This window comes from Syngnathoides biaculeatus, chromosome 20 (assembly GCF_019802595.1).
Source record: "Syngnathoides biaculeatus isolate LvHL_M chromosome 20, ASM1980259v1, whole genome shotgun sequence".
In the NCBI taxonomy this organism is placed as follows: domain Eukaryota; kingdom Metazoa; phylum Chordata; class Actinopteri; order Syngnathiformes; family Syngnathidae; genus Syngnathoides; species Syngnathoides biaculeatus.
The window spans coordinates 14,349,307-14,376,157 of record NC_084659.1 but is presented as its reverse complement, the minus strand read 5'-3'; the positions used below and the strand labels follow the sequence as shown (position 1 = coordinate 14,376,157).

The following is a 26,851-nucleotide window of genomic DNA, read 5'->3' as shown; positions in this document are numbered from 1 at the left end:
GGCTCATAAACTAACAAGACTTGTAAAAAGACTTCCCAACCCATCCGCCACCACCCCCCACCCCGATTTTACCTGCTCAGCCAGCCTGATTGATGGTGGGAAGAGGACAGTGGACATATGTGCGTGTAGAAATATGGATAATTGTGTGTTTTTATTTGAAACATTCTGAATCACGACAACGTAATCGTTCATCGCAAATTTTCTTTTTCTTTCTTCAAAGGTGGCCCCATTTAAAGTAAAATTACATTGTGCGCCACAGCTGAAAAAGAGCACAACACGTAATAAATATGCTCAGTGAAATCAGAGGCTAATGAATCACCGTTTGTGCAAATGTGAGCACAAACCAGAGAGCTGTTCGCACATTGGGGCAAATTCCCCCATCAAGTGACTGACAATGAAAAAGCCTCGTGAAATTACACAATTCATGAGCAGAAGACCATTAAACACAAATACACACTGAATTACAACCACAAGTGAGTTGATGATGATACCTTGATGTAAAAAAAATTAATTCAAATTGATTTAAATGGTTAAACCCAAGTACATGTATAGAGCTAGTGCACCTACTTCACAGCAATAGAAAATATACCGCTGGGGTAGGTTTCAGCCCCCGTACACGGAATCGTGTTGCGGCCACACGTTAACCTACGTAAACATCGCTCTGATCGACGGTTTATGTTCTTTTCTTTTTCTTTTTAAATATGCATTTGACTTATGTGAGAACAATGCATATTAAAAAAAAATAAAAAATAAAAAAAAAATTAAAAAACATCTGTCAGGAAGAGGTGTAACGTGTGGAAGCAAAACACGTCCGTATACGTTGGAGACGACTCCCTGTCTATTTTTTTTAACGCATTGTTCCAAAATGAGCCAATTTGGCATAAAAATACTTCTTGGGAATTTGAGATTGAGAGGAATATCTCCTACTTGAAATTAAGTGATCGCTACACAGTCGTGTGTATTTGGTTGGGCACCATCCATCACATTTAATTGCCGAAATCCATGATCTTTTCTCATCTTTTCAGTTGGTATTATCTAGAATGACCTCTTTGAATATCTGTCTCGTATGTTGTAACAACCAACAGCACAACAAGTCTCTGGCATTGTGTATATTCTGTTCCGGTTCAATGTCCCCCAATGAAAATGGTGACGTCAAGTGCACGAGCTCTATATGCAAACAAACTTTCTGCTTTTTATTCGGCTTCTTAACATTCCAGAAACACATGGCCTCGACTAAGAATGGTTTGTGAGGAGCAAACTACATGAAGCAATTCAGATGGCTAGCAACACTTGGGAGAAATCGAGACAAAATCATCAGTTTTGTTTTTTTTTTGTTTTTTAAAAGCTTTCTTTGTCTTGAATCAATTTGCTGCAGGAAAGTAGAACACTGCAATAGGGCTTCAGCACCTTTACAGTTCCAGACGCCACGAAAAAGGCCACGAACACACAAAGCTGACCATCATCAGCACCGCATTAAAGAGAGTTACATCACTTTTTTGGCATGGAGGCAGTGCTGATGCTATGACTACATTATATGGCAGGTTGCAGAGAGGAGAGGTCTTTTAGCCACTGTCACTGCAGTAAAGGTTGTAATCATGATGGGGGGAGAAAAAGCAAAAAGCGCCGTAGCACCACCAACAGTGTACACACCGGAAGGCAGCAAAAGCATGCAAAAAAAAAAAAAAGCAGGGATTCACATTGGTTTTTTCTTTAATTGATGCATGGCACTATTTCCAATGATCTAGGTTCTTGTCTTACTTTTGGGGTCATGGGAGCTACCCACTGGAATGACCGCAACAGACAGCGGAAAAGAAAGACAAACAAGGAGAGAACGTGTATTAAAAAAAAAATAGGGCACAAAAACATTCGGATAAGTTCTGAGCGGAGGGATGAGGAGTAACATCGCCATGGCAACAGCAGCATTTCTTCCCATTGAGCAATAACCGCTTCACTTTTCAAAATCAAATACAATTAAAAATGATGAGTCGTAAACGCCTGCTGGTTTGTTAATCATCATTTCATGAACTCAACTACTTGCAAAGTTTTAGTTCCAAAACTGTTCATTGAAAACGGCAACTACTTGTGCATAGCTGCATATTTTTTTGTGCTCTTTCTGTAATACCCTGCTAGCGGAGTACTAGCTAGCAGCAGAAAAAGCAAGCAGACAAATGTCAGGCTTGCTGTTGCTAGGTCGTAGAAGTTAAGAGCAAGTCATCTGGTAACATCCGGCTGTTCACCTTAAGATACAGTAAGTGCATGACTAAAAATGAACAGTCGTTCCCAAAAATAGGTATTACAAAATGATAATCTCTGCATCACCGCATCAAAACGTAATATGTTGGCTGCAAAAAAAGTACAGTGCAGTCAGCGCATTCATCATGGGGATGCATTCTAGACCCAGTCACTAAAGTTAATGCTAAAGAGATTTTTTTCAAATTAATGTTATTCACAACGTCTCTACCTCCCATGAATAGCAAAGGACACACTGTAGAAGAGGAATATGCATGTGCAAGTCTGGTGTGGCGGAGAAATATGTTAGAATAGTACAGGACATGTATGTGGGCAGCAGAACAGCAGTGACATGTGCCGTAGTTTTGTCAGAAGAATTTAAGGTGGAGGTGGGACTGCATCAGGGATCCCCGCTGAGCCCCTTCCTGTTTGCAGTAGTTATGGATAGGCTGATAGCTGAGGTTAGACTGGAATCCCCTTGGGACTATGATATTCGCAGATGATACTGTGATCTGCAGTGAAAGCAGGGAGCAGGCGGAGGAACAATTAGAAAGATGGTAGCACGCACTGGAAAGGAGAGCAATAAATATTAGCCTTAGTAAAACAGAATATATGTGCGTGAATGAGAGGGGTGGAGGAGGAAGAGTGAAGATCCAAGGAGAAGAGGTAGCGAGGGTGGATGACTTCAAATACTTGGGGTCAACAATACAGAGCAATGGTGAGTGTGGTAAGGAAGTGAAGAAACGGGTCCGAGCAGGTTTCTGGTGTGTTATGTGACGGAAAAGTCTCCACTAGGATGAAGGGAAAAGTTTGTAAAACAGTGGTGAGGCCGGCCATGATGTACGGATTAGAGACGGTGGCACTGAATAGACAACAGGAAGCAGAGCTGGAAGTGGCTGAAATGAAGATGTTGAGGTTCTCGATCGGAGTGAGCAAGTGGGATAGGGTTAGGTTGGTTAGGTGGTTCTTTTGGAGACAAGGTTAGAGAAAGCAGACTTAGATGCTTCATACAGGTTCAGAGGTGAGAGAGTGAGTATATTGGTAGAAGGGTGCTGAGGATGGAGCTGCCAGGCAAAAGAGCGAGAGGAAGACCGAAGAAAATGTTGATGGATGTTGTGAGGGAGGACAAGAGAAGACTGGGTGTTAGAGAGGAGGATGCACGAGATAGGCTAAGATGGAAAAAGATGACACACTGTGGCGACCCTAAATAGGACAAGCCGAAAGAAAAAGAAGCAGCACTGTATGATGTGCAATTACAGTACGACAGAGGCAATACCGGTTGTTTCTCCCTCCATGTTCGTATCACAGGGCAGACGGGCCCGCCTCAGGAAGTCAGGAATAATTAGCCACAACCCATCTGACATCAATCAGCCCACATCTGCAAACGCACAGGTCATCACCCTCTGCATGACCTTATACGCTAAGCAGGCTGTTCTCACCATCGGAGAGAGAATGACAGAGAGCAAGAAAGCGCACGAGAGAGAGAGAGAGAGAGAGAGACAGAGAGAGAGAGAGAGAGAGAGAGAGAGAGACAGACAAAGCACGACAGAGGGGAAAAGGATAGTGTGTAGGACAGTGTTATGACCATACAAAGCAGCCACAATTAGCATCAAAGCAGCAGTTTTACAATCCGTGAAATCATTCAAGGCATGAAGAACATGACTGTGTGTTCGTGGTACAAGAACAATCTTTTCAGAGGGACACAAATCTGACACGCAAGGTGGACCTGCCCCCCCCCACCTCGCTACATAAAAAAAAAGCCGCCACTACGATTAATTGCCAGATTCAAGAGAGGAAGTGAACCAATTGCTCATCCCTGGAACCCTTCTTTAAGTTCAAGGACAGTTGGCTGAGTTGCTCTTTTCCACGAGGAGCGTCATCCACCTCACTTTCAGTACACGGACAATGACCTCACTTTAAGGGACAGGAGAGTTTAACGCAGTACAAGTGATGTTCCTCTCACCGATGATGGATTTCACTACACTCAAGCACTTTTTTTTTTTCTACTTTGTTCCTAAAAGCTGTCTGTTATGGGGCCATTAGAGATTTCAAGTGCACAACAAAGTTTACCCATGGGTAAGATAAAGCAACCTGAATCTAGAAAAAAAAAAAAAGCACATCTGCATCAGTTCTACTTCCTGTGTGGAGGTTACGTCTATGTTCTTCCCATGTTTGTAACAAATTGCAATTACCGCAATTTGCAGCCTATAAGATGCAACTTTTTTCCCCACACGCTTTCAACCCTGTGGTGATGCGGCTAATTTGTGCATTTTTTCTAACAGCCACAATGGGGCATTCGAGCGGAAAAGGTAAGAGTGAGACCGGTGGAATATATGTGCCAAGGAAGTGACTTTTACCAGTCCAGCCCTGTTAGAGCTGTGCTAGCGTGTTACTGTCGTGTCTCAGTGATTTTTACCGGTATGTTTTTTTTTTTTTTTAACTGACGCTGTTAGCACGGCGCTAGCGTTAGCGCGGCGGCGCTAGCATTAAACTTCGTGTATCGTATTTCTTTGGAAATATCTCATGTTTCAATGTGGGCACTTGCGGCTTTTACGCAGCTGTGGCGTATGTCTGTATTTCTGTCGGCTTGTCCCGTTAGGGGTCGCCACAGCGTGCCATTTCAGATGAACACTCATATTTGTTTGGCACAGTTTTTTACAGCGGATGCCCTTCCTGACGCAACCCCTCTGCATTTATATGGGAAGACAACTGAGCCTATCCTAACTTGTTCCCTTAATAAGTGATTGAATGAAGTACTGAAAAAACACCTCAACCTATTGGCGAATTTCTGGTGGCTTAACCCCAAACACAGGTTTTTAGTACTGTGTCACCATTTTGGCGACTAACATTTCACATTTCTAACATTTACAGTGCTCCTTTTTCATTCAAGTTAATCCAAAACTAATTCAGTCATACTGCGATTGGCTGCTTATGTATGTACCAAATGGTATTTCCTTTACAAATGTACTGGGGAGGCTTATAACCAGTTGCGCTCTGTCGGCCGGGAATTACGGTACTCTCACTTTTCTTCAGGATCATTCAAGAGTCATCCTACATGTTCCCAATCACACTTCTTCCAATACTGACCATACCAATGCACATCCGAAACAAAAATCCTCAATCCGTTGCTTAATTCCTAAAAATGGAGTTCCCATTCCTGATCGTGTAATCACAGCACTCCTTAACTAAATTTAGACAGCTGACCAGTGATGCCTGGCAGGTCCTAATAGGGGCTGACGTCTCAAGACACTGGAGCTGGTGCTCGGGTTACGCTATGCACTGCTGACTAACCAGTGGACCAGTTTGGAGAGAGGAGACAGCGGAGTGTACAGGAGTACAACGGAATCCTCTACAGCACGTTGACACAGTGATAACTTTGACAATACTGTATAGCCGCATGCGCTCATGTTTCAGTCGCAATAAATGAGGACAAACGCCACTTACAAAAGAAATGCGCCTGCGTTAATTAAACCATGACATCTTTGCATAGAACTATTTCCGACACTTCGCATGTTCGACATAAGCGGGTGACTCATTAGTTGCTAAGCGCTAATTCCCTTCATGCTTTCCTTTTTTTCTCGAGTGGTCTCGAGGCGGCACGCAGAAACCACTCACGGCATGACACAAAGAACACGTGATGAAGGCAAAGAGGCTTTGAGCTGAGATTTTGTGAGAAGTTCAATGAGTACGGCACAATAGGCTATGGGTTGTCTGCTTTGAGGAACAAGCCAAAAAAAAAAAAAAAGAGGCCCAGAATGCTTGTTTCAAGCTGGTAATTGAACCTCCCTTACGCTATGATTGTATTTTTTTTAGATTAATACTGCAGAGGAATATCTTTTAGTGTAAAAAACAAAAATGGGTGGGGGTTTTTTTCCAGTTCTATTGGGAATGTTGATTTGAGTTACAGTGACGAGGGTGGTCACAGAATGACATAAACTCAAGTCTATTTACCACTATGTCATATCGTGGGTCGCAACAAGTGCATAGGACTGTTGGGAAAATGCTCATGAAGGTGACATGTCCGGGAAACAAGAAGTCTCTTGAACTGAACCAAACCAAACCAAACCAACCAGAGGGTTGTTTGGATGGAACAAAAGCCCATTGTACGTTGTTTTAGGTGCTGGTGTTTTTGGTCTCGTGCTAATCTGCGCATCCAGATGGTTGTGTGATTTTTTTTCCTCCCCCACCCCTTGTCCCCTGCATCATTAAAAGTGCAGCACAGCTGGCGGAGTAAGAGAGCGGGAAAAACTACAGCTGAGAGCCAAACGGGTGGAAAGGAATAGAAATTTGTGACTAAAAAGAGTCAAAATAACACAGCTGGAGAAAAACAAAAAACAAAAAACCAGGGGAAAAAAAAAGTGTGAGTGTCTCTTACCGAGATCTGTGTTGGGGCCAGCCAACAACTGCTTGAACTTATCCAGACGTGACGCTTCCCTCTCAGTCATGGCCGGGGTGCCCGATGTGTTCTGGTCGGCCATGCGAGCCACGAGCGGGATGACCGGCCGGTGTGGCAGAGAGCGCTGCCTGTAGAGCGCTGCGTGCTCGCCGGCTGCATCTGCCGCAAGAGCAAAATAAAGACGAGGAGGATAAATGAGTTTCATAAAATACACAAACTACTGTGATGGATGGGAATTCAAAAAAGTGCAAACAAGGATTTGTGTGTGTACACCGTAATTTCCGGCGTACAGAGTGCACTTGATTATAAGCCTGACCCAGTACATTTGTAAAGGAAGTACCATTTGGTACATACATAAGCCGGACCTGTGTAAAAGCCGCAAGTGCCCACGTTGAAACCCACAGAAAGAGTTTTAATACCTTAGCTTAGCTTAACATAGCAACAACACGGTAGCATGAACAGGGCTAGTAAAAAAAAAAAAAAAAAAAAAAAAAAAAAAAAAGGCCACAACACGGTAGTAGCACAGTATTAACAGGGCTGGTTAAAAAAAATACGTACCGGTAAAAGTGACTTCCTCGGCACATGTATTCCACCAGTCTCACTCTTACCTTTTTGCTCGAGTGAGCCCTTGGGTCCGTTAGAAAAAAAAAATGCACAAATTAGCCGCATAACCGCATAAGCCGCAGGTTGAAAGAGTGTGAAAAAAAGTTGCAGTTTATAAACCGGAAATTACGGTAAATAAAGTGGCAAACATACAGGATTCGGTAGGAAATCTTTAGTCACAGGTAGACATTAAATTGTAAATATAGTTAAGCATAATATCTATATTTACAGCGAATCCTCCAATCCGGGACAGTGGCAGCAACATGCTACTCTCACTCAAAATCGGTTCGCTGGGTTCTGTGGGACGGGAAAAGGTAGATAAATGCCAGGCTCTGCTGTGAAATATATTTAGCTGAACCTGGGCTTAAAATGAGGTCTGGAATACGTCACTAAAAAGTACATGTTTGTGGATGGAGATGGAGAAGAGAGAGAGAGAGAGAGAGAAGAGAGAAAGAAAGAGAAAGAGAGAGAGAGAAGAGAGAGAAGAGAGAGAGAGAGAGAGAAGAGAAGAGAGAGAGAGAGAGAGAGAGAAGAGAGAGAGAGAGATAGAGAGAGAGAGAGGAGAGAGAGAGAGAGAGAAGAGAAAGAGAGAGAGAGAGAGAGAGAGATGGACGGACAGACAGACAAATAGATAGTTGGTTAAGAACTCAGAAAATAAATCCACACACAACAAATTGTCTGAAGATACTAAACCGCTGAAGTCAGTAATTGGGTCAATAATTTCAGAACCCTTCAATATTTTTTGTCCAGTACAAAACTGAACAAAACGACGTTTGAGCATAGTGGGAAAGAGGCGAAAAGACACTATATGCACTCGTTCTATTGAAAGATCACAATAGTGTGCATATCCTCCAACATGAATGAGTACACCTCCACATGAATGAAGAGTCCCTATTGAGGCCGCCATTTCAAGCTGGCTCGTCGGATGGGTTATTATCAAAAGAATGACCCATTTTACATTAGAGGAGGAATGCGCCAAAGGCAAGATTATGTACAACATTGCAGCACGGCATCCCAATCTCCATTATGAAACCGATGTGACCATTTCTTTCTTTTAATGTTGTTTCGCTTCGAGCACTTCGCCTGCTGAAAATGACTGTAATTAGCGTTGGTGGCAGGTTTTTTTTTTTAATTATTATTTATTTATGGGTTTTTTTCCCGCAATGAGCTGCTGTAACATTTGTGTGATTCGAGCGTAAAGCCGCCGCAGCGGCGGGGACAAACGCATTAATTTGGTCTGCTGAAGCCCAGATGTTGTTCCAGATGAGTTCCAAGACTACGAACAAGCAGACAAGGCGTGCGGGTAAGCGACAAGTTGGGATCGTGCCAGAGGAACCCCAAACAGGGGAGCGGGGTCACCAAGAAATCTCCCGAGTGACTTCAATTGGTGTAATCCAGTGGCACAAATAAACATAAATGGCGTAGTTTTCCCACCCCGTGACTGCACCCGCCATTCACTTATTAGGCTTTGCGTCTTGCTCGTGGATTATTGCGTCATTCTCCCCGAAGGTGTAAAATAACTTGTCTTACATATGCGCGTACCCGCGCGATCTGACGGCGCGTACCAGAACGACGCGGCGCCGTCTCCGAGGAGATGAGAAGAAGCGCTGGAGGGCAATGGGCTGTTTATGTAATCATAACACCGCGACGAGCCTGACGGCAGACGGGGCCTACGGGCAACCAGATTGTCCACGATGCGAGCTCTACTATATCATAATAACCATTTCCGTTGCCCTTTCATAATGCTAAAAAATGTTGTACAATCACTACAGCAAACTCAGAAATCTCTTCATTGATTCTGCCCTCATGCCTTTATTCATACGAATATGAATAAGACCTTTACAAATACAATAATACTGGGCATAGTTGGAGCTTACAATTCACCAATTTTCAATATCCTACTTGTGTTTTGTCTGTGGATATGGGACATGCCCAAAAATACTATACCATGTACGGATCTTTGCATCACATTAAAATCACCTGTAAACCGTTTATTTTTAAAGGCATTGTTGTAAAATATGATTGAAATTATATTTGTGGTAAATTTATAGTTAATACATACACAATACATAGTTAATACATACACAAATTTTTAGTTAATATGCTATTAACAATTGATATAAATGGCTATAAACATGTTTAGGGAGGGTGTTTTTTTTTTTTTTTTTTACATTATCCACGAAAACATACTTACCAACAAGTGGAAGGTCGCAAGTTGCACACAATCCATAGCCTGACCCTGGTATAAATGATATTAGATCCAGATTCCATCTTTATATTTTTTTTTTTTTTTAAATGTTGGGCGAGAGGTGGGTTACAACCTTGATGTCACCCGTCACATCAACACAGAACTAATCCCAAAAACATTCACTCCAGCAATTTAGAGGCTAATTCCGTAATTCCCGGCCTACAGAGCACACTGGATTATAAAACTCACCCAGTACATTTGTAAAGGAAATACCATTTGGTACATACATACGCCACGGCTGTGTAAAAGTTGCAAGTGCCAACATTGAAACCCACATTGACACACGAATTATTTACAAAGAAAGACGGTACACAGAAAGAGTTTAACGCTTCCGCCGTACTAAAGCTAGCGCTAACACTAGCGCCACACCAAAGCTAGCGCCAACGCTAGCAGGGCCGGTTAAAATAAAACTTACCAATAAATATTACTGAGACACACCAGTAACACGCTAGCACAGCGCGAACGCAGTGCTAACAGGGCTGGTAAAAGTCACTTCCTCGGTACATACAGTACATTCCACCGGTCTCATTCTTACATTTTCCGCTCGAGTGCCACCTTGCAGCCGTTAGAAAAATAAATAAATAAATAAATCGCAAATTAGCCGTATAGCCAGATAAACATAAAAAGTCGCGGTTTGTCGGCCGGAAATTATGGTATTCAACCAGCACATTTTTTTTTCTTTTTTTTTTTAAATGCAGGAAGAGGCTGGAGTACCTAAAATGATACTGCAAACACACACACACACACACACACACACACACCACACACACAGAGGGAACCATGCAAACTCCATACAGGAAGCACAGAGTAAAGCTGAAAGCCCAATTCCTTCGACCTATGACCCAGACACCCTGTCCTCTCTCTAATCACATTACAATGTAATAATAATGTAATGTAACAAAACTAAAATAAAGCAAAACTACTCAGGCTTGGAAGATGCCTTGGTAGGCAAGTAAAGGAACTTTCATTTTTTTTTTTTTTAGTTATTTCAGAAGTAGGTCATTTATTTCCAGCTATAATTGACGTTTACTGAAAGATCAGATTTTACTGAGCACCCGCACGTGTTGCATTTCTGGTTCTGTGGTCGTCCTTGCACTTTGGCATCACTGGTTCCGTTTTGTGAAGACACCTCACTCTCACTCTCACACGCTAACCGACAACATGTGCCGCTTGGAAACTATTATATTGCAATAAATATGAGCGCAAACGACGGCTGCCGAGAACGCTTCAAACACCAGAACTTCAATTCTGGCCTGTCATCATGTTGCGCCGGCGCTTCTCTCTAACGATGCGCTGTCAGAAATCATTTGGATCACGTAACGGCGCGCTTGCCGCTCACCTCACAGCCAAACTCGGGAGTTTGAATGCGTTTTCCCCTTCAGCCCTAATTTCCCCCCCTTATGACTGAGAGTGATGCTATAATCATGATAGCATAAAGATCGCTCTAGTTGACAGCTCTGGTTAGAAAGACTTCAATTATATGAGGACTTTGCAAAGTTTTCCTAATCTATCGCCTCTTTCGTCACGGTGATCTTGCAAAATTAACGTGCCGAGAGTGGCAGCAGAACGGCGACAAAATAGCAAAACTTAGCCGCTAACCTTTCGGTGATCCAATGGGAGCCTCGCTGTGGGATTTCACCAGGCGCCCTTCGGTGTCGAGGTTGCTTTGGAAAGAGAAGGAAAGCTCCGGGCTGGTCAAGTCTCCCTCCTCGTCTTCCTCATCCTCCTCCTCCTCCTCCTCCTCCTCGTCGTTGTTGTCCGCCCCCTCCTCGTGCGTGTTGTCGTCCATCTTCTGTCTCTCATGCAACTTGCTGTGATTTTCAATCACCTTCACAGAAGACGCCAATGTTAAGATATGAAAGATGGCTCGTTGGCATGGGAAGAATCCCATCCTTACCTTATTGGCGGTCTCCATGACGACCTCGATATTGAGGTTCTGCGCGGCCATGGCCAGCAGCTCGTCGTCGTCGTCCCCGACGTCCCAGGCGTCGCTGGTGATGCTCTCGAACTCCTGGAAGGTGGTGGCCTTCTTGGGCTTGCCCGGCGTGGCTGGAGATGGCTTCTGGCCAGCTTTGATCAAGCTAGACGGGGGTGACAACAATTTGTGAGGGGCAAGAAAGAACCGAGCTTGATGTAGTCGGTATTATTAATAAAACTTGAACACGGGAATACAGTTAATCGGGGTTGTCAAACTCATTTTTGTACCGGGCCACATTGTAGTTACGATTTACCTCAGAGGGCCGTTATGACTGTGAGTCCGTGAAAATCTTTTGCCTCGTGATAATTACAGATGAAATTCATGAACTAGTTTTGAATCAGAAATCAAGCTTAAGGGGTTTTTCCAACTATTGTTTATGTTTGGTAACACGAAAAATGCTTGCAATATCTCCACTTTATCATTTATGATATATGACAATTTGAAATTTTGTCACAGATTATCACAAAAATCGTGGAAGTTGATGTGCATCAGGGGTGTCAAACTGATTTTTGGCGCGGGCCACATTTTACTTACGGTTCCCCTTCAGAGGGCCGTTACGACTGTGAAATCATAAAAATATTGTACCGCCTCATCATATTTACATATGAAATTGATGAACTTGTTTTGGAATCAGAAATCGGGAGTAGTGGGTTTTTCAACTATTGATTGGTAACACAAAAATGCTTGTAATATCTCAATGTTATCATTTATGGTATGACAGTTTCAAATAAAAATAATCATGTAAGTTGATGTATATGATTTGCCTCCGCGGGCCACATAAAACCATGCAGCAGGCCGGATCTGGCCCCCGGGCCTTGGGTTTGACACCAGTGCAGTAAATCACCATTTGCAAAATCACCTGCTCACATTTTATTGCTCATTCTGAAAGTAAGTGCTGTACATATAGAGGTAACTTTGTTTTGCACGTTATATTGTATATACTTAGCTGGAAGCCAGATTTTTGTCACTGTAATATACCAAGGTGAGTTAATTTTAAAATGATCTTGTTTTGCGATGAAGGGGGAGAAAAAAAAAATGCACTCCAAATATCATTTGGCCCATCTCACCATGCAAGTCGGAAAGAAAATAAAACCTCTGTGAAACTCTCGTTGGAAAACAACACAAACACTAAAAATAAATTTTTTTTTGGAAGTACCAAACGAAAAATGAAGAAAATAATAAAAAATAAATAAACTCCATTAATAAAATTTTATAAAATAAAATGATAAAAATAAAAAATAATAGAGGCCCCGTAGCTCAGTGGTGAGAACGTTGCTTTGGTAAACCAAGGGCTGTGAGGTCGTATCCCACTGGGGCCTCCACTCACCGAGAGGGGTTGCGTCAGGAAGGCCATCCGGCGGAAAAACTGTGCCAAACAAATATGAGCATTTCGCTGTGGCGTCCCCTAACACGACAAGCTGAAAGAAACTATGCACTTAATGTTAAAATGATCTTGTTTTGGGATGAAGGGGAGAAAAAAAAAAACTTCAAATATCATTTGACCCATTTCACCATGAAAGTCTGAAAGAAAATAAAACCTCAGTGAAACTCTCGTTGGAAAACAACACAAACACTTATTTACTTAAGATGCATGACAATTTTTTTTTTGGGGGGGGGTGGAAATACGAAACGAAAAATAATTACATGTACTGAGGTCTCCAAAAAAAGTCTCGACACATTTTAAGAAACGACTGTCAAGTTCAATAATATTTTACTTAATTCAAATACTGTGTCAACAAACATCTTAAAATATTGAAGCAAATGTTAACGTGCTTTGCAAGATTCACAAACTTTATTCAGAAACTCAAAACTGCAGTCAGTACCCTGTATCCACACTTTTTGGAGGCCCTATTATTGTATAATAACTTGTACACAATCAAAACACAAGTACGTTTATATATAGAACCAAAAAAACCTGCACAACGAAATGAAATATGATCACTCCTTATAAGTAACCTCTTAAAACACCCACAACTTGATTTTCTGGTATGAGGACTTCCTCCGCATTCTTCATCACAATCAGCCCTTGAAAAGCTATCATCGCAGCCACACGCACTCCTCGATACACACAGATTTGCACTTACTTAGCGTGAAGAAGGGGATCAAAAGGTGGATGCTGTGCGCCATACACATGCTGAATGCTGAGGAAAGTGACAAAAGAGAAGAGCGTCAGGGCGTCCATGCACATGCCGATCGAAGCGACTGAGGTTGAAGACGGAAGTCTCCGATGAGAGCTCATTTGTGCTCTTGCGTGCAGATAGTGAAGTCTGTGATTGCGATGCTAACCGCGATTAGCCTAGCTAGCCGGTTAGAAACGTGTGAATTTGTCAATAAAATGGACGTGTACCACGCATTCAAGTGGCGTGAGAGTCGTGACCGCCATATTTAACCGCTCGCCAGTGATCTTAAGTGAAACTTTTACATCTTTTTTTTGTCAGCGGTGAGTGAAATTGCACCAGCTAGGCTAATCAAGCCAACTGAAGGAGGGGGGACCACGTCACTCACCTGCCGGGAACCTTCGCCGCGTTTCTTTTCCAGAACTGCTTTTTGTTTCCGTCACCCGACATTTTTCACCCCCCTCGGGTCCGTTCGCTTCTAAAACGCAGACGCCCGGACGCTGTCGCTGCTGTCAAACTGTCAAATTGGGCTTTATCTACTCCAGGTCGCTTCCTGCAAAACTCAGAGCTGCCATGTTGATACCGACTCGACTGCGAGTAAGCGCGCCTGTGATTGGCCGCAGCCGTACTTCCTGGTCACGCGCCAATCAGAAGTGAGATCTGCCCTCGGGTGGCTTGTGGAACAAGTGAGGTCATCAGCCACTGTCGGCTTTGTTGAAAGACCGAAAAGAAGTGTCAATCAAATGAGACCACCAGCATCAGGACCACCTACACACTTTCATCAAAATTGAATACTAACATACAAAATAATATTTCACAATTTAATTTGACTTCTAAATGAATAATTATTCAAAATTTAAAATCCTAACAATAAATACAGAAACTATTTTCAATTCTCATATTTATAGTCAAAGCAAGGATAATGTAAAGACTTTATTTTACGCATTTGTTTTCTCAATATTTTGCCCTTGGTAGCATGAAGGCAATAAATACATGAAGGCCTCTCTATTTATACCATTAAAAGCTTTGCACAAATATTACTGGAGCATAATTACATTTAACATATTTTTCAACATATTTTTTCTTGCTATTTGTTAGCGTTTTATTGTATAATATTATTACACGTGTATACAGTATGTGTGAATATAATCGCTGTTTGTTAATAGTCTGTCTAAAGTATCTACCCACCCATCTATCTATGCAGGAAAAAGGTGAAAATATGTATTTAACATTCTAATTCATGAAGTTGAGGAAATCACACCTAAATTAAAGCAACAACCATAACGGGGCTATTGAAAACGAAAGTTAAATGTGCAGTGGATTTGGACATCATTTGGATCAGCTGGTAAAGCGTTGGCCTCGCAGTTCCAAGGACCCTGGTCCGATCCCGGCCACGCCTGTGTGACGTTTGCACGTTCTCCCCATGCCTGCGTGAGTTTTCTCCGGGTGGGCACTCCGGTTTCCTCCCACATCCCAAAAACATGCAACATTAATTGGACGCTCTAAAATTGCCCGTAGGTGTGATTGCGAGAGCGACTGTTTGTCTCTATGTGCCCTGCGATTGGCTGGCGGCCAGTCCAGGGCGTACCCCGCCTCCTGCCCATTGACAGCTGGAATAGACTCCAGCACTCCCTGCGACCCTTGTGAGGATAAGCAGCAAAGAACATTGATGGATGGATGGGTCAGCTTCCCTTGTGACATGCATGATTATTGAGCTGGTGAACCTGGAGGGACGGTTGGGGGGGGGGTTCATTTTTTTTCTTTGTTTTTTTATGAGAGGCCAAAACTGAAATATTCTTCACATGGGCCCCAAATTCCTGGTGGGACTCCATCTTGCACTAACAACAATAAACAACCTGAGGTTGCAAAGTCATGAGAAAAAGACTATATATAATTTGGGGGGGGGGGGCTAATGGGAGGTTCTTCATCCCCTTGTGTCATAAGAGCTTATTGTGCTGATGTAACGCGTTTGTTTCTCAGTCAAAGTCAAACAAACAAATACCCACTCTGTCCCTTTTCCTGGTCTGGTTTAACGCTTCAAAACCGCAGACCTCCCATGAACAAAGCATGACAATTCAATCCTAGTTGGATTTTCCACCTTTGTGATATTATAATGGCGCACACCAGCTCCACGCTAGACTTGTAGAAACTTGTTTTTTTTTTTTCTTTCTCGAGTGAGACGTCAATCATCTACACACGATCTTTGCCCCGAACGTGTTCCCCTGACAGCGTGAAACGACACCCGCGCACACAAGCGCATGTCGGCTGACGGAGGCGCGCTCGGTCTCTCGTGGTGGCAGCTACGAAACGTCACTAAATTATGGATAATCGGTGCATCGTGTTGCTGTCAGACCTTCACCACAAGCACGGGCAGATCACGGTGACGCTTTATCGGGATTTCCTGGTGTGGAAGGACATTGGGAAGAACTGGAAGAGAACTTCTAGCAACACTTCCCCAACAGGTACGTCTATTCACAAGAGGAGAGAGAGAGAGAAAGAGAGAGAGAGAATTATTTAAATACATACATGAAGAAGCCTCTGTATTTAAAGATATATTATATATATATATATATATATATATATATATATATATATGTACAACTATAGAACTCCCAGAGTCATGAGAATTATTTTGATTTTGGATCAATTTTATTGGATAATTTATTTAACAAACAGAGGCAAGATAATTAATTTATGAACGTTTTTTTTTTCTTTTTGTATCTAATTATTAGCATTGGATTCGGTAAAAAAAACTTTTTGCTGGTGCTTGGTACAGTATAAATACAATATAAAATTGCACGATTGCAGCAAAATTCAAATTTGAAGTTTTTGGGTGTATCATTGTCACATTGTATTAAAGGTCCACTGTCATGAAATGCATGATTTTTAGTATGGTATTAATGAAAGAAAGCAGCCGGTATGGGCCCATCTGTTGTTATCCACCACAAAATATGATTTTGACGTATATGCCTTTTTGTCACTCCCGCCATGAAAATCCTCTCGAGGGATTTGTTTTCAAGAAGAAGCAGGAAGTGACGTGCAGGGCAGTAGCGCACTCAGGCGGGCTCGTATGTTTCTATTAGTTTTACCTAAATTGTTCCTTCATGTTAGCCAAAATTGCTTGAGCACTCGGGAGGATGGATTTACCCTTCGTAAGTTTGCAAGAGACCCGGTTCATTGTGAAAAATGGATTGCACGGGTGCAATGGACGAGAGCTTTGTGGGTTCTAAATGACAGGTAGGTGTGCGTACAGCTATTGAAAAAAAAATAATAGTCATGGGGAGGACATAATCCGTAAATCAGGGGTGCTAAATGTGTCGATATGCCACCCCGTCTGAAGCCGTGATCGCTGGGGTGGCTCATTGTGGTGCCGGGCCACAGTGGCTCATCTCCGCTGTGGAGGTGGATCGGACGGGGAGGCGGTTTGGCCGCGGCGTCGTCATCGCTCGCGGGCAGCGTTGTTTATCACCGCTGTGGAGGTGGATCAGACAGTGAGGCGGTTTGGGTGTGCCGTCGGGATTGTTTATCACCAGCCCCGAGGTGAATAGGGCGGGGAGGTGGTTTGGCCGCGTGCGGTTGGGCCATGATCCGCATATCATAATATTGCCCCGGTCATCTCACTCGGTTGTGAGATGTTCTCTTCTTCGAAAAGAGCTTCCGTGTCGGAAGGGGCGTGTTCGTCTCCCATAGTCGGAGGAAAAGCGTGTTTTCCATGTCTGGGTTGACATCACGGGCAGCAGACGCAGCCAATACGGCGACCACTTGGATGTCCAATGAGACTTCCGCAACTTTGCGCATGGATGACGCGCTCTCCGCTCATATTTATTTTTTCGTAAAGATATTGAAGTGAATGATGACCTTGAATGAACCTGACCTTTAAATTAAAGTAAAAAAAAAATTACAATGCTGTATCATGTTTTTGAGATCGTCACAGATTATTCGTCCCCGTATTGATTTATTTCTTTTGTTCATAAATAATTAGGCAGGCCTCGTCAAAGCAGAAATTAGCCACACGACTAATGTTTGCTCGTGTAAACGAGTTCCCTCGTCCAAGATTACAGAACCAGATCCGGTGGAGCAATTATCGCCGGCACACTTCACTTTAAACCCGGCCGTTGACCTTCTTCAAAGTGGTATCAAGCGTCCTCTATTATCGCGCCATAAACGCGTCCTTTTATTGAACCGATGTTCCGAGTTGGTCACATCAAAAATTCTCCTGGTGATCGTCAGGACCCAAGCGTGACACCGGAAACCAGAAGCTGGGATTCGGAACCGGGGACTAACTGCTATTGCAGTGGACCTGAATACAAACATTGCATTCTAGGGTTAATAGTTTTGCTTTATTTTATTTTTATTTTACAGCGGATCACCTCTCTGTCACTTTTATTGTGTGGAAAAAAAAGAAAAAAATAATTTCAAGATGGATATAGTGGAGTCCACTTCAATATTAATGGTAATCAGAAAAATAATGAATACCACAAAAATGTAAAATATAATGAAAGAAAAAAAATTACAACTGAAAACATAAATAATAAAAAATACAACAAATAATTTAATATTTAAATGTTATCAGAAAACATTTAAAATGAAAGTGTGAGTAGTTTTACTGTACATTTGTTAAGTTTTGCATTGTTCAGAATTTTCAGAGTTTTTTTTGGGGGGGCAGCAAATTGGAAAAGTGTGATAATAAACAAAATAATGAAATGGTTAATGGTACTGTATGGATTGAAGTCTCTGGATTCTGTATTATAAATTAAGAACTCATCAGTAAAGTTATTCAAGATGTGGGTTTTTTTTGCCTCAAAAACATTCATTTGACATCATTTCTACTGGGATTTTTTTTGTATTAACTTCATTTTTTTAAAGATGAAGCTTGACTATAATCTGTCGTATGATGAAAAATATAAAAAGAAAAAAAATAGCCCTAGGACGTGTCTGTCTTCCCCCCCCCCCCCCCCCACCATATACTTGTTCCATGCCCACCATTTTGGAACTAATCCTGTTCCGTATGTAAATGACGAGTGGGAGGGATTGTTGATTTTTCGTCACATACAATATACTTCAACAGGCAAGTATTAAAACGACGCAGATGACGGATGGAACACAAGATACAGGTTTAACCACAAAAAACAATTATTCATCGAGTGTATAATAAGGAATGACATCATCCGTTTGATACCAAGGCGTCAACGTGGCCTGTTTTTCGTGTTTTTCCTCCATTTAAATACACATCAAGTGCGTGTAAACGGCGAGCGGTTTACTACTCATTACGAGTACCGTAATTTCCGGCCCATAAGACGCGACTTTTTCACACACTTTCAACCCTGTAGCTTATCTGTGCCTTTTTTTCCTAACAGCCGCAAGGGGGCACTCGAGCGGAAAAGGTAAGAGTGAGACTGGTGGAATATATGTGCCGAGGAAGTGACTTTTACCAGTCCGGCCCGGTTAGCGCTGCGCTAGCGTGTTACTACCACGTCTGAATGATTTTTACCAGTATTTTTTTTTCCAGCCCTGTTAGGGCGGCGCTAGCATGAGCATTAGCATGGCGGCGCTAGTGTTAAACTCTCTGTGTACCGTCTTTGTAAATATCTCGTGTTTGAATGTGCGTTGCGGCTTGCAACTTTGACACGGGTGCGGCTCATGTACGTACCAAATGGTGTTTCCTTTACAAATATACTGGGTGAGGCTTATAACCAGGGGCGCTCTGTAGGCCGGGAATTCCGTAATTCAACGAGTCAACGTCACTTGTGCATCAAAGTTGCAGACCACAACGGCGCTGTTGACATTTAAGTGGATTTCCTTGAATCAGAGCAGCTGTCAGTCTCATGCCAAGGCCAAACGATGCATTTATCCTGCCTCGGATCCAAAATCCAAGTTCCCAGCTGGAAGGGAGATTTTTTTGGGGGGAAAAAACTCATGATATACGCTTTAGTCGCGGTCCCTCGCTTCAAATCACTATGCTTAGGGAGCGGCGTCACCTCAGGCCCACTAAAGCCTCACATATCTCTCTGGTGGCCCACTGGGGGGGAAAAGGGGGAGGTGTCAGGATATTTGCTTCCCCGGTAGAAGTTAAAGCAGGACATAGATCCACTGCATTGGATTTGCAGAATCACTTAAAGCGATACAGGGAATTTGGACAAGAGTGAAGCATCTTTTTAGAGGAAGTACACGTCAACAATTCTACTGTAAAGAACTTTAAATGACATCACAAGGATAATTAATGTGTATCATAAAAGTATAATTACTGAGACCAAAAGGCAGGACCACAACCGCGTCCTGAGCCAGCTCCCGGTGCAGTGGGCTCCCCTCTGAAACAAACATCGGAAACAGGAAAACATTACTGAAATGTATTCATCAAACCTAAAAATGGACAAAATGTTAAATACATAAATAAGAAACATAAAAAAAGAAAAGAAACCCTGAGTGGATGCTAAAATCAAGAGACCGAGGACCTCAGTGTTCACGTGGAGTTCGACCAGAAAGGAAGACCCAAGACCATTAAGAGATTTATCCATCCATTCATTTTCTTTTGCCGTTTATCCTCATGAGGGCAGCCGGGAGGCGGGGTACACCCTTAACTGGTTGCCAGCCAATCGCAGGGGACATGGAGACAGACAACAGTCGTGGTCACAATCACACCTAGGGGCAATTTAGAGTGTCCAATTAATGTTGCATGTTTTTGGGGATGTGGGAGGAAACTGGAGTGCCCGGAGGAAACCCACGCAGGCACGGGGGAGAACATGCAAACTCCGGGTCCTCAAAACTGTGAGTCCGACGCCTTACTAGCGGAGCCACCGTGTCGCCGTTAAGAGATTTAAAAGCCAGTAAAAGAACCTTCAAATCAATCCTGAAACAATCGGGGATTGGGGAGTGGGGGGGGAACCAATGTAGTGGTTTTAAAGACGTCTTCTGGTCTCCATTTGGTTACGCGCTCCTGAATTCTGCGTAACAGCAAACTTGATATGAACTCTTCTTGGGAAGACCAGAAAGCAGGATATCATCGTAATCAATCCGATTGGTGATAAATGCATGCATCAGCATCTCAGTGTTAGCTCGAGAGAACAGTGTGGGGCGGGGTTGGGTGGGGTGAACTCTGACTATATTCTTCAAATGATCAAAAACAAAACTTGGTTAAATTTTTAATGTCAGCCGTAACAGTGAGCTCAGAGTGCTAAGGCAAAATTTAAAGGTTTCTCTCTCTGGGCCTCAAGACCAAATTACTTGAAACTTTTTTTACTTTCATCTGGTTAACATGGAGAAATGATTCAATGTCTAAAACAGAGTGGAAAAAGTGCCTCCATTGCACGACTGTTTCATTCATTCAAATGCATTGTTTTGGAAATTCCTGTCCTCACTTGCCAACCACAACAGGTACAGAGTGTTTTCTCCTTTTTTTTTTTTAATGGCCTCTTTTATTTTTGCCATCATCATTGTTGCCGTAAGCCATCGTGGATGCGCACGTTTAACCAGATTGTTTGGCTCGCCCGTGCGTTACTTTGCCGTGAATTACAGGAACCGACGGAGCGGGGTGGACCTGGAACGAGCTTTCATCTCTCTTCCCCTCTCGGTGTTTAACCAGGTGGAGCTAAAGCACAGCAACTCGTGACAGAAAACACTCCCGTTCTACTTTCCACCTTGCTCGTCCTCTCGTCTCCATCTGTTTGCCTAAGCGCCCGGTCGAGCCAACCCCTCGTGCCGGGCAACGATCCGCACGTCGTGTTTGACAGTCCGCTGCCACGTGTACCCATGCTTTGTAATCTAAAACCGGCGCCCAATGCACAGGCCTGTCTGTACGTTGAGAGACGGCTGCAGAGCGGGGCGGGGAGCGATACGGGAGAGGGGTGGCCGAGATACGACAGCTGGAGATTGGGTAAACTGCAGGTTTATACCGCAGTCCGGGGCGCTTTCATTACCGTGATTGTATTTATTTACCTGCTGCAGCTGGGGTCAATAGACAGAGGAGGGAAGCACAAAACGACGCAGACCTTCTGGTGAGGGAATGCGAGAAAATAAAAATGACATTACGATCCTCATCATCCACATGTTTGCGTTTGTTTCAAGCGTGCGTTTTGGATGTAACGCACGGTCTCGCCCCAATTGGACAGCTCGTCATCTTATCTTATCTCCTCGCTCGCATCCGCGCCGCACGACACTCGGAAGGAGATAGAAAACGAAAACGGCAGGCGACTTAAACAAACAACAACAGCAAGCAAGCAGCAAAGAGCGAGCATTTCCTCGAACTCGTGCCGCCTCGTCCTCGAACACAATGTTGTTGCCGACTCGCGGTACCAGTAAAGGTCTGTCAGAGCCAGCCGGTGTGCACGAAGAGTGCGGACGGGCGCGTAGGAGTGGACCTGAATACAAACAAGATGACAGCTTTTTGTCTGGCTGAAGGATGGTGAGGTCTGGGCCGAGTTTTCCAGGTAAACCGAGTCACATCCGTGACAATGTGACAGACAAGACAAACCTCTTTTTATTTGTGTGTGCGAGGAATCCTGTTCGGTGGGATGCCGCTTCGGTTTTCAGAAAGCAGGATGAGCAGGAACATGCCTAACAGAACCAAACTGCTCTTACGCTGGTTACAATTACTTCCTAATACGCTTCGATTGCATCCTAAGGCCCATTACATGAAAATAAAGGTCTTCTTCGTTTCACTTGCAGATAGAAGCCCTCATTTTGTAATGTGACATTAGCAACAAATTGCAATTTCCGGAATTCCAGGCCTACAGAGCGCACCTGGTTAAAATTCTCACCCAGTACATTTGTCAAGGAAATACCATTTGGTACGTACATTGGCCGCAGCCGTGTAAAAGCCGCAAGTGCCCACATTGAAACACGAGATATTTACCAAGAAAGACAGTACACAGAGAGTTTAAGTTGAGCTCACGCTAATGCTAGCCCTGCCCTAACAGGGGGTTAAAAAAAATACCAGTAAAAATCACTGAGACAAGGCAGTAACAGGCTAGCGGAGCACTAACAGGGCTGGTAAAAGTCACTTCCTCGGCACATATATTCCACCGGTCTCACTCTACCTTAGTTTAGCTTAAGATAGCAACAACACGGTAGCACGAACTGGGATGGTAAAATAAAAATAAATAAATAAATAAATAAACAGCTACGGCAGCTACACAGTAGCACCACGGTAGGACAGCACTAACAGGGCCGGTTGAAAAAAAAAACATACCTAAATCACTAACGCTAGAGTGGCTCTAACAGGGCCAGTTACAAAAAAAAAAAAATGGTAAAAATCTCTGATACACGGTAATAACACAGCAGCAACAGGCTAGCGCAGCGCTAACAGGGTCGGTTAAAAAATAAATAAACAAACATACCGGTAAAAGTCACTTCCTCGGAACGTATATTCCGCGGTGTCATTCTGACCTTTTCCGCTCGAGTGCCGCCTTACAGCTGTTAGAAAAAAAAAATACACAAATTAGCCGCATCACTGCATAAACCGCAGGGTTGAAAGCGTGTGAAAAAAACTACGGTATGTCCCTTTTTATGGGGAAAACGCCCGGCTAAAAATTTTCTGAGAACATTTCTAAAGAACTATAGAACTTTAGGACCCAAATCCTATAGAATTTCTATAAAAATTCTATTATTCTGTAGAAATTCTATAGAAAATCACAGCCAAGGTTCTATAGAACAAGTTGTTCTGTACAAATGCTATAGAATTTTCTATAAATATTCCACAGAATATTTATAGAAAATTTTTAGCAAGTACACCAAACATGAGTTGTGCCATGTGCTTTAAAAACTTATTCTGCCCGTCCTTACAAGCTAATTCATTTTTCTGTCAAGGAATCAAATAATTTGGTGAGTTTTTAGCACCGTGTCACCTCGCGATAATCTCGCTCGTGTGACGGGGATTTAAATTGGAGTGGGCTAGCAACAATGTCAGATTAGCGGATTACGTTCATTATGAGACCAAAATTGGGATGTCCCGGTGCCTTCCTTACAAGGATATGACACAAATAATAGTTATGTAGCTCTTTAAAAGAAAAGCGGGAACTGTTCCATAATCCATCCAAAAGCACCTTTCCGCACGCACCGCCAGCCGTTTTAAAGCATTTCGACAGATCTGACAAAAATGCGCAGGATATTGCGTTCAATATAACAAAAGGAAAAAATGCCTCAAAAGACAACAGAAATTTTGTTTCTGGCTTTTCCCACTCCTTGGCAGTAGAATATGGGTTGGCTTCACCGATTTTTACGAAAAACAAATATGTCAAGCAGAATTTTGACACTGACGTCGTGCTAAAGAGCAAACTAGGAGACGACTTGATTTTAGACTAGACTGAGACAACCAAAATCAATAAAAATGTGAAAAACATGTTACGGTTGAACAGTTAAATAGCATTCTTTCATATAAAAAATAAAATGAAAAATTTGACATTCACTGCCTTATCACTCTTTGCAAAAATCACTACAAACCTTTTTTTTTAAATTAAAATGACATCTTTTTATGTTATAGACTGCAATGTGTTGCATTTATCTGTCAAATCAAAGTACTGCGCTATTTTAAGTCCAAGACCAAAAGCAATAATGTACTCCCCCCCCCCCCCCTTCAGTTTTGATAATCTCTCCACAGACACACACACGGCCATCACAATTCCTAAAAACCTGACATTCAGCAGCGAGGCGACCTATTGAGCTGAAAAGCAACACACGGAGCGGCGCGGCGTGAATAGGCGACTGACTGTGGCCGAGTGCCATTACTAAGATCCTTTTGGAGCACAAAGGGGAGGATGGCAGAGTGGAGTCGAGAGGATCTGGACCTTGTATGGCTGAGGGGCTTAGCATGTAGCTTAGAGGACTTCACTCAGCTCAAAACTTGGGCAGATGCATGTGTGTGTGCGCTTGCTGACAGGATTATTGTGCACTTGTGTGCGCATATCCAAGTGAGTGTACAGTGTGTTCTTTTGGCCGCGGTTAGGAAATTGTTTCCAATGACTTGCTGCTACTGTCATGAAATGCATGATTTTTAGTATGTTATTAAGGAAAAAAAAATGGCAGCCGGTATGGACCCATCCGTTTTTTTCCACCACAAAAGAAGCAGGAAGTGACGTACAGGGCAGTAGCGCAATCAGGCGGTCTCGTCTGTTTATACTGGTTTTACCTGCTGGAAGGTAGCTTGTTGTTCCTTTTTAGCCAAAATGCCGGCTCGTTGTATTGCCGGATATTGCTCGAACACTCGGGAGGATGGATTCATTCTTCGTACTTTTCAAAAAGTCACGGTTCGTCGTATAAAATGGATTGCACGGGTGCAAAGGATGAGAGCTTCGTGGGTTCACTATATAGCTCAAAAAAAAAAAAATAATAATAGTTGGGGTGGGCGGGGAGAACGTATTCCTCTCACAATGTAACAAAATATCCACGCACCTAAGTTGGGCATGCTAAATGTGTCGATGTACCTGTCAGCGACGAGCACAGCTTCGGACGGGGTGGCTCATTCCGGCGCCGAGCTGGAGTGGCTCATCGTGGCGCCGAGTCAGGCGGGGTTGTTAAAATCACCACCGTGCGGAGGTGGATCGGACGGAGAGGCGGCTTGGCCGCGGCGTCGTCGTTGCTCGCAGGTGCTGGTGTTTTTTTTTCCACCGCCGCGTGGCGGTGGATCGAGCGGGAAGGTGGTTTGGCCGCATGCGGTTTGGCCATGATCCGCATATCATCTAAATATGGCTCGAAATGATGGGCTAATATTGCCCCGGTCACTTCACTCGGTTGTGAGATGTTCTCTTCTTCGCGCTCTCCGCTCACATTTATTTTTTTCGTATAGACATTGAATTGAATAATATTATACGCATTTTTCATTACAATATCTATATGAGAATGTTTATAGGAATGACACTTGACCTTTAAAGTCCATCAGTCTTTAAATCAGGTGAACGAACACACTTGAGCTGCCTTCTTTCACTTCAAGACAGGGAGTAAAAGTATAATCAGCGCTATCATAAACATGATAACAATACGTGAGATATCACGGAGCGCCGATTTGCACAGGTGAAGTCACGTTGACTCACCTCGTGTGTTTGCAGTAATTATTAACGCGCACATTTTCCTCATTAATCATCTACTTTTGCTTATCTGGTACGCCTGCATTAAATAACTCGTCAGCATATTAGAATGCACGCGATGTTATCGTTTTGAGAGATAGTAACCACGTAACCTCAGGAAAAGCGCTATTGAGAGTAATGCCATCATATATGCTACGCGGTCTCTGAATTCCATTTACATTATGTTTAAAATTGTTGGAGCGAACGCCATTATTGCCCATGTGGCCAGCCCCCCATCCCCCCCCACCTCCCCCCTCGAGGGCCCATCCCTCTCCTGCCTATTTGTCAAAGTGTGAATATCGACGGCCGTAAACTTATTCATGCCCGTGCGCCGCCGCGTCTTTATTTGAGGAAAGAAATGAAATCCCATTGCCGGCCCAGACTCCCCCGGAGAGAAATAATATGTCGCGCCGCCCGCCATCCATTTCGCCGTATCAACTTCATAATTCGGCTGGAAAAGACAGCGAGGAACGAGCGCGTGTGAGGGAGTTGAATTTTTTTGCTTTCTTATCCCTAAGGTGGATCCTACTTCATCCAGCATCTTTCTGATGCTGACATAACTACATTTGTACTCTCCGCAGCCACACCTCCCCCCACCTCCCCCCCCCAAAAATCATAAAACCTAAATACTATAACACAGTTCAATGTGACACCTCCACAACTGAATTTATTTACTTTTTAAACAAACGCGGGCGGAACGAAGTTGACAAAAGCACCGCGCGTGAGCGTTTTCCGAAACGGCAAATGCAAACGGGAAAAACCGGTTCCGAGATGGAGTACAGATATCGTTTACAGATAGACTGACCGAGGTCGAACAAGATAGGCTTGTATTAGTTTTGAAGTTATTTGATCGGTACTATACGCGGCGTACTTTTAGACTTTAATGGAGTTTTTAGGGGCGTCCGCAAAAGTATTCCTGACAAGCTTGGATTGGGCAAAAAAAAAAAAAAAATGGCTGCGCTACACCGCCCTTAATTTTCACGCTCCCTTCCTTTCAAGTAGTACATTAGTTCTTGTTAAATTCTTTGATGTAACCGCCGGCAAGCCCTCAGACTATCCAACCAGTCTGTCTCGCTCTCCACGGGCCCACCGAACCGGATCACGCTCTCCTTCAAGAATTTCGTTAATGAACAAACCTGCTCAAATGATGCACAGATCTTTCTTTTTTTTTTTTTCAATATTAATCACATGTGGAGTCTTTGGAAAACGAGCAGCCGAAATGGTGAT

The 26,851-nt window shown here is 43.2% G+C and overlaps 2 protein-coding genes and 1 long non-coding RNA gene across 6 annotated transcripts in view; 1 reads left to right on the top strand and 2 right to left on the bottom strand.

Annotated features, from left to right (window-relative positions):
- The window catches only part of tbc1d22a (TBC1 domain family, member 22a), a 96,537-nt gene extending 82,356 nt beyond the window's left edge, over nucleotides 1-14,181 (bottom strand). Inside the window, exons 1-5 of one of the 3 annotated variants that reach the window (XM_061806654.1) lie at nucleotides 13,960-14,179; nucleotides 13,539-13,595; nucleotides 11,374-11,557; nucleotides 11,076-11,304; nucleotides 6,605-6,784 (exon numbers count right to left, since the gene is read on the bottom strand). In XM_061806654.1, the coding sequence (XP_061662638.1) occupies nucleotides 6,605-6,784; nucleotides 11,076-11,304; nucleotides 11,374-11,557; nucleotides 13,539-13,595; nucleotides 13,960-14,021 (712 nt within the window). In that variant the 5' untranslated portion in view covers nucleotides 14,022-14,179. Of the gene's footprint in view, nucleotides 1-6,604; nucleotides 6,785-11,075; nucleotides 11,305-11,373; nucleotides 11,558-13,538; nucleotides 13,596-13,959 lie in introns of all 3 variants that reach the window. The other 2 variants (XM_061806653.1, XM_061806655.1) reach the window with 2 other exon arrangements.
- A 93-nt stretch (nucleotides 14,182-14,274) lies between these two features.
- cerk (ceramide kinase) overlaps nucleotides 14,275-26,851 on the top strand; it is a 32,780-nt gene continuing 20,203 nt past the window's right edge. Inside the window, exon 1 of the mRNA XM_061806652.1 lies at nucleotides 14,275-16,033. Within this exon, the coding sequence (XP_061662636.1) occupies nucleotides 15,892-16,033 (142 nt within the window). The 5' untranslated portion in view covers nucleotides 14,275-15,891. The remainder of the gene's footprint in view (nucleotides 16,034-26,851) is intronic.
- The window catches only part of LOC133493359 (uncharacterized), a 38,748-nt gene continuing 27,803 nt past the window's right edge, over nucleotides 15,907-26,851 (bottom strand). Inside the window, exons 6-8 of one of the 2 annotated variants that reach the window (XR_009792966.1) lie at nucleotides 22,904-22,979; nucleotides 19,823-19,879; nucleotides 15,907-16,039 (exon numbers count right to left, since the gene is read on the bottom strand). This is a non-coding gene — a long non-coding RNA (uncharacterized LOC133493359). Of the gene's footprint in view, nucleotides 16,040-19,816; nucleotides 19,880-22,903; nucleotides 22,980-26,851 lie in introns of both variants that reach the window. The other variant, XR_009792965.1, reaches the window with a different exon arrangement.